Source organism: Dermacentor albipictus, chromosome 3 (genome assembly GCF_038994185.2).
Source record: "Dermacentor albipictus isolate Rhodes 1998 colony chromosome 3, USDA_Dalb.pri_finalv2, whole genome shotgun sequence".
Lineage (NCBI taxonomy): Eukaryota > Metazoa > Arthropoda > Arachnida > Ixodida > Ixodidae > Dermacentor > Dermacentor albipictus.
This window is the reverse complement of record NC_091823.1, coordinates 100,402,443-100,410,111: the sequence shown is the minus strand read 5'-3', so window position 1 is coordinate 100,410,111 and position 7,669 is coordinate 100,402,443. Positions and strand designations below refer to the sequence as shown.

Below are 7,669 nucleotides of genomic sequence, written 5' to 3'. Positions count from 1 at the left end.
TCGTGTTTCAGCAACACGAACTTTCAACGTGCGCGCGCTTTACGCCTTAAATACGCCTTGAATAATGGTGCTTTTCTCTATTTCTTCCGCAAATCCGACACGACATTCTTAAGGCCAGTTACCGACTGACAAAGCAAGATCTAGATTGAAAAAACTGCTCCGCAGGACTCGAACGAACTTTTCCGCAGATTTCCTCCCGTAGCGTGTTAGCCGTCGTCTGCTACGGCAGGCCCACTGCCGGCGGCGCCACCGTCGAGGCCGCGCCGAGCGGAGGAGGAGAGAAGTGAATGGCGCTACTTTGGGAGATTGAGGGGCTTTAAGAGAAAGCTATTCTCTTCCCTCCCCCCTAAAAGCACATTTTGTTCTTTTTTTTTTGTGACTATGCTTCAGCTCTGGTTTCTGAAATATGTTACGTATCGTTTCCGCCCGCAGCGCTCATTATTATCGGGCGGCGTTTACAGAAAGGTACAGCAGCACTTGGCATTCCTTTTTGAAACTCGACCAACCCAACATGTGGTGGTGCAACGTTCGCGCGTTCGTCCCTTGAACGTGTTTCTGCTGGCGTCGTGGAATTGAGCTGTGTGCGGAGCCTTCAAAGTTTCGGAATTTCACGCTACATCAAGTTCGCGATGTAAGTTGTTGATCTCTGTCCAATCCAGCACATTTCGGTGTGCAGTGTTTGCTAGGAGAAAGTCGCGGCGCGACGAATGCTTTCGAACGTTTCACAGTTCTGCTGCGTTCGTCAGTTACAGCGTTAAACACAACGTTTGCAGATGAGTCTGGTCGCCATCGTGTGCGAAAAAATAGTTATATAAGAGTGCATGTATTTGTGAGTTTTTTTCGTCTGATTAGCGTAGTGTTCCGAAGAAACGAAACCACTGTTCTCTGCTGTTCCATTCGGAAGCTTTTCTCTGGTACGACGGTGGGGCATTGTCACTGGCAGCTGACGAAGTGTCACGTAATCGTCGTGTATTGGATAGGCTGGGAATATTGTGATTACATAATGTAACGACTCCACGTCGCCTTGAATGAAATGACGCTGTGTCGTCTTCCCCTGAAGGTTTAAAAAAACATGAAGAATTTCCTCCGCTTTCCCGCAGCACAGTTTCGCTTTCCTATGGAGAAGCTTCGGTTGTGCTAGAATTTCTGGCAGTTTCATTGTTCAGTACATACGTACTCGTATATTTTGCTGCTGCCTACGCCACATGTGAAGATTTTACTTGCGGCCTTGTCAGTACATCGCAATGGTGTAAAGCGCCCGAATAGACGAGGACGAAGAGCGAGCACTTGAATTTAATGCCGCGGTTGACAGCTCGCATATTCTTGTACAACGATATTCATTTGAATGCTACCGGTTGTGGTTAGCTGCTGACTTCTATCCCCCTTCTCTTTTTCTTTTTTTATAAGGTGGTGATCAAGAGCCGTTCATCATGTCCAACATCGAAAAGCAGTGCCTTGGTTACTTCACTAATGTCATCCAAAGTGAAAAGCAAACTGAACTGTCACCCGTCAGCATTGCCAATCTGGGCAGTTATTTGATAAGTGCACAGGTGAATATTCGAAGACATATCAAGAGTGTCTACAGTGGTGACTTGGTTGAATTCTTCAAGCGTTTCCCAGAAATATTTCAGCTTGAAGGCTCTGCACATGTCTACTTGACTTCCGACATCTTGAAGAAGTATGGCATCGACGAGCTTGAGAAGATGGCTGTTGATTTCTTTAAAAACAAGCTGAAGACCATGAATGCATTCCATTTCTCAGCTGTGCCCTTGATGGCCCTTAGGAAATGCATTGGAGAAGCCCCACTTGGTGTTCAAGCCTTGATGGCGAAGAACTATCCAGCAAAGGACATGAGGCGACTGTTACAGGCCTACCCTGATGTATTTGGCGTTTCTAACTCTGGGAATGTATACCTTGTAGGTGAGGTGCCAAGGCCCTTGGAAGACTGCAATTTCCAGAATTACTGGTCGTCTGATGCCAGCTGCATGGATGCCGAGATATCACAGGATGAAGCTGATGCTGTGCAGTTCTTTCGCCGGGTTCTCAACAGTCCTGGAATTGAGCTTGGGAGTTGCAGTGTGGACTCTCTGTTTGCTCAAGTTTGTGAGGCACCTGACAATGTTCAGCATTTCATCAAAAGTAACTACACAGAGCTCAACTTTCTGGACTTCTTCAGGGCGCACAAGTCGGCATTTTCAGTGACCACAAGTAACAGCAGTCCCGCAGACATGTTTGACGGAAGTGACCAGCAAGAGTCTGACGAGGAGGAGTTTCCGGCATTGCCTACTACAGAAAATGACTATTCAGAGAAACAGTCTGATGATCCCTGGGAACCTTCGCGTGGCAAGAGTGGTGTTATCGATGCGGAGGTGGCTGCGATCAAGTACTTCGAAGATGTGATAAAATCTCGCATGCAGCGGAATGAGATGACGCATGTTGACCAGTTGCGGCAAGGCCTAGCTGATGCACCTCTAATTGTCTTTTCCTACTTCAGCGATGAGTACCCTTATGGTAAATTTGACAAGTTTTTCTTGGACCATGCTGAAAATTTCAGCATTGAGAGCACGGGGGTAGTTGAGCTTGCCACAACTGCCAGAGGTCAGGCATCCAATGCAGGAAATTGTGAACTGGCCCATCATAGTTCTTCCAGCAGCACTTCTGAAGGAAGGGTTTCTGGCTGCGAGGATAATGTAGGTGCATGGCATGCAAGAAATGTTCAAGTGGAAAAGCAGCTTGAGAAATATTTTGCTGATCTCTTCCACTTAGCCTACTGCTATGGTGTGCGTGTTGTAAAACCGGAAACTGCCCTAGAGATTTCATCGTGTCTTAATCGTAGGCTTACAGGCTACCTTTCAGAAAACTATGGGAAGAATGTGGTGGAATTCTTTCAGCACTACCAGAGCCGTTTCAGGGTGAGCAAAAATGGCAATATTTGTCTTGCCGTTGAAAAGGACATAAGCTCAGACACAACAGCAAAAAAGCAACCAAATGTATTGGCTGTTGATTTTTATATTGCTTTGATGCAACTATTGGAGGCCCATCAGGTCAAAGCCATTTCCCCGGAAGTTCTTTGGAGCTTCTTGCCCCTGACTCCACCTAAAGTGCTAGGTTATTTGAGCAAAGTCTACACTAAAGACAACTTCAAGTCATTTTTTCTCAAGTCGCCAACCAAGTTTGCGATGTCCAAGAACAAGAACGTGTACCTTTCGGCTGGCAGTGGGTCCTCAAAGAGGGATTCCAGTGATATAGATGAATATGACTTTGAAAGTGCCTCAGAAAATACACATGAAGCTTCAGCACTAGAGTATTTTGTTGATCTCATCAAGTCTCTTCGTGTGAACACGTATCCAGTGCCCATCAGCATGTTGCAAGAAAACCTTCCCAAAGCTTCTTCATTCGTGAAGGAGTACTTTGAAGAGGTCTACCCACAGGAGAAATTTGTCAAGTTTTTCTTGAAGTACGATGATTTTTTTTATGTGCTTCGGCCAATCAATGTTGTCTGGCTTACAAAAATTGATGGAGAAGTTACTGAAACTGATGATGAAGTTTGCCCACTTGACACCATGCCCAGTTCATTTAGGTTGGTAGTTGGTGTAGTGGCAGCTGCGTTACTCGTGAAAAGCCCCAAGCCATTCTCAACAATCCTTGGGCATCTGAACATAGTTAAAGACCAGTACAGCCAAGAACTTAACAAACAGCCGGGAAAAAGTAAGACTGAAAAGCTTTGCTCTCTTGTTAGCAATTGTTTTGACATGTTTAAGATTGTGAAGGACAATACCATTTTGTCATGGCCTCTCAGATATGCCAGCTCTCTGCTATCTGCCCTAGAAGATGCATTGGCTGAAGTTTGTGTGAAGCTTGCTGCTGAAGACATTGTTGAAATCTCAGTCTTCCATGCAACGTTACGGCCTAGCACTGAAAGACTGTTCCAGTGTCTCGTTCCTGACATCAAAGCAATGCTGGAGTTCTTGCACCGCAGAGAGGAATTCTTTGTTGTAAATAAGGAGCACTTTGTTGTTGTTCCTAAGTCAGCAGTGCCCGATGACATAGAAGAAATCACACAAATGCTGGAGAAAGAGTTGTTGAAGTGTACCCATGGCAAAGCACCACTTCTGTCTGTCCTCGAAAACTTGAAAGACGAAGGATTTAATAATCATTTCAGCAGCAGCACTGTTTTGAAGGTAGTGCTCATGTGCAAGGACAGGTTTGAAATTTGTGATGATTTGTTGCAGCTCAAAGAAGAGCAGAAACACAGCCCTGGGAAACCTGATTCTGGTCACCATGTGGACGTGGGTTCAAGCACAAAACCAGAGGAGACTAAATGCATGCCAGTCAATGGCATGGGCTGGATTATTAGTTTAGATGGAGAGAGCGGACTACTTGCAGCTACCTTTGGTAGCTCCGATGACTACGCTGAAGTTGTTTTCAAGAAAGATGCCCTCAGTGCCACGTCGACTAATTACAACGAACTAATAGTTGGCCAAGAGGTGGAATTCATTGCTGTCAAGGACAGCAATGAATCTGAGTGGGTCATTGTGGAACTTCAAAGTGCTGGCAGTACACCTTGTGGTGAAGATGAAGAGGAAGGTAGTGAGCAGGGAAAACGAGCTCATGCTTGCAATGGTGCGAAGCATCAGTCAGACATGTCTGAGGCTGCAAGTGATGACAACACATCCACTAATGGTGATGACTGCATATTTTACTCCAGCGCCTCAGACTCTGAATTAGTGCAGTCGGCAGCTCCACCATCAGTTGACCATCATACAGAAAATGTTCACTCTCCAAGCTTCACAAATGTGCCCATTGAGGAAGTAGTACAGAAAGGTGAAGTAGTTGTGCAAGAAAGCACTCAGGATGACAGTGCTGATGTTACAATTGTTGATGATGGTTATGATGACTTTGACTGGGATACACCATATGATAGAAGAATTATGAACTTGCCCCCCTTCTCGACGGTGGATACGTCTGATCCATGTGAAAAAGTAATCGGGAGTGTTGCCTCTGAAGAGCAGAGTTCACAAAGTGCGCTTGATCTGGGTAGACTTTCATCAATGACACCTGATGCACCACAGAATGTGCTGGATGCAGCCTTGCCTATAAATAATAATCACATGCAGTGTGCAACATTACCAGTGATTTCTGTACCTGTGGCTGTTCAGGGTAATGCCACAAGTTGTGAAGCACCAAAGGAGGAGAGCCTTGCTGCCTGGGCTGGAGCGGGAATTTGGGACATTGAACCACTTCCAGCAGCTTCCATAGGGCAACTGCAAGGGTCTCAGCCTCCACTTGCCAATCAAACCATAGACCCTGAAAACAAAATGTCAACAAAAGATTTCAATACACAGGAGGTTCAAGAAATGAATGTGATACATGCCACATCTACGTCACCACCTGTATTGTCGATAGCCTCAGGTCTTCGCAGCAGCCTAATGTCAGACTCCAGTAGGCATGGACTTCCACAAAGTGGCAGCAGATTGTATCACAAAAGACATGCAGTGGAAGCAGCCTCTAGTGATGAAAGCAGCACTAGCAGTAGCCGAGTTGCTCCCTGCGATATTGATCCAGATTTGTCAGCGGATGATGAGTCTGAGCAAGACACTGACGAAGAAATCTCTGCCCTTCTGAGAAATCAGACCCCAAAGTCTAACAGTGACCACCTTGCAGCAGGTGATAATGGGCTCGTGCCACATAGTGAAAGGCATGTGGATAGATGTTCTACCAGTAGCACTCCAAGCAGGGACAATCAGTGGTACTTTGATGAAGTCCTTCCTTTTGCCAGTGCCATGTGTGACAGGCCTGAGGTGGTGTACTCAATACCTGCCACTGTTGTTCTCGTCACGCCTACAGTTTCAGTACTCAAATCCATTGTCCGAGGTGTTTCCGTCAGGCTTATTGCAAACTCTGATTCTATTGCTAGTCATAACTGGTCAGAGCTTCACGTTGGGAAAAAAGTTGCAGCACGTGCTTTGGGCAACATTGAAGATTCAACATTCCTTCTGGTTGTCAAGCTGCAGCCACTATGGCGCAGAGCAGTTCAGCAGGCAACACTACCGGAAGCTGCAACGCAGACAATTTCTACGGGACCTGTGCTGTCTGCTTCACTTCTAGTGGAGTGAGCAGCACACTGTGTGCGCATGTGTGTGCATTGTGCAAGATATATTTAATACTCTTCATCAGGATGTGCCTCCCGAAGTCTGCTTTGGTGCCAGTGATGTGACTTTGGAGTGTGTATGTTCACCATTTTCTATCGTGTTTTTATTCTGTCTTGGGCACAAAATGAAGTGCAGGAATGAAGGGTAATAGAGATCTGTCTATTGTGGTTTTGTATATTGTTTGAGTGACTGTAGTTTTTAATAAATGTACCTGCATGTCGGTCTGTGATCCCAAACTAGCACTTGTCTGCCTTTTAAAAAGCTAGTTGCAGTCTGTTCTAAATGCTTCAGTACACTAGTGTGACATGTCACTTGCTGCTTGTTGGCTGTGGGAAGCATGTGTTGGTGCTGCAGAATCTGCCTACTAAAAATATGAAAAAGCAAAAAAGGCAATGTTGCATGCTTTTGCTGCTAAACCCTTTTCTAAATGCAAAAGCCGGCTCCAGCATTTGCAGATAGAATCGATGCATGATTATGCAGTAGCAAGCTGCTACTCAGTGTCATTCTGACCTGCAAATTGACAGCAGTGCTACGAGCATGATCAGTACAATTTTAAATGCGTTCTTTTTTTTTTTTCACAGCGTCACTCCCATGAATCTGGCTAGCTACCAGACCTTGAAACTGTTCTAATGGGAGAGCACTGCTGCTTGATGAGAGTACACACCCGAAAAATGGAAATAGCTGTGGTAACCATAGGTGTTTAGTTTCACCATAGGGATATTGGATGGATGGTTGGATATTATGACCACTCCCTTTGAAACAAAGCTATTCATTGTTTCCTTTTCCTTCTGTGCTTATTGTTAGCCCTTCATGTTAACAAACCGTTGAGGCCGACAGAGATTTGTCACCCTGAGATCTAGCAGCGATACCTGGCACCTTCCATCGTAGTCGTCTCTAGTGCGAAGTAGGCTCATTCATTAAGCAAGGGCACCATGTGTCTTGCAGTTGTAAATGCAGTGATAGGTTGCCATCGTATGCACAAGGCGCGGGCCTCCGTACATGGAGGTGACAATATGAAGGCACCCTTTATAAGCAGTCGCCAAGTTCACCACATTTGCTGAACTGAGTGCTCACTAGTTCTTGTAGCAGTAGTAGCAGTAGTTTTAACGTGCTCTAAACAGGTAGCAGGCTTCTGCGGCAAAAGAGAGAAAAAATGAATGCTACAACTTGCTGGCACAGAACGTTGTTAGCCATCCTGAGAAATGCTAGCTGGGCATGCACCTGTTGGAACCTGCGTCTGTGTGTGTGCGTGATTAGTATTCAGACTTGTATGTGTCACAGTAAAAATTTGTTGCCGGTTAAAATTACAATTTCTTAAAAATGCTATTGATTATACTTACCAATTACAGCCCCACAAAAGTAAATGGGCAATTATTAAACCTTGTTGGTGAGTTTAACGTTACTTTCCACCCTGCTTTCTTTACGGTCGCACAACTCTAATAAATAGATTGACCAGCACTGGCTGCAGCCCTGTACATGTTTATCTTCACTAAAAATTGGGTTTCAAAATTTCCTTC

The 7,669-nt window shown here is 45.3% G+C and overlaps 1 protein-coding gene across 1 annotated transcript; it reads left to right on the top strand.

The window, feature by feature from the left end:
- The first annotated feature begins 383 nt into the window (after positions 1-383).
- LOC135901330 (uncharacterized) lies at positions 384-6,388 on the top strand. Its single transcript, XM_065431078.2, has 2 exons — positions 384-631; positions 1,408-6,388. Exon 2 carries the CDS (start codon positions 1,431-1,433, stop codon positions 6,114-6,116), a length of 4,686 nt encoding a protein of 1,561 aa, XP_065287150.1. The 5' UTR covers positions 384-631; positions 1,408-1,430; the 3' UTR covers positions 6,117-6,388.
- The last annotated feature ends 1,281 nt before the right edge of the window (positions 6,389-7,669 follow it).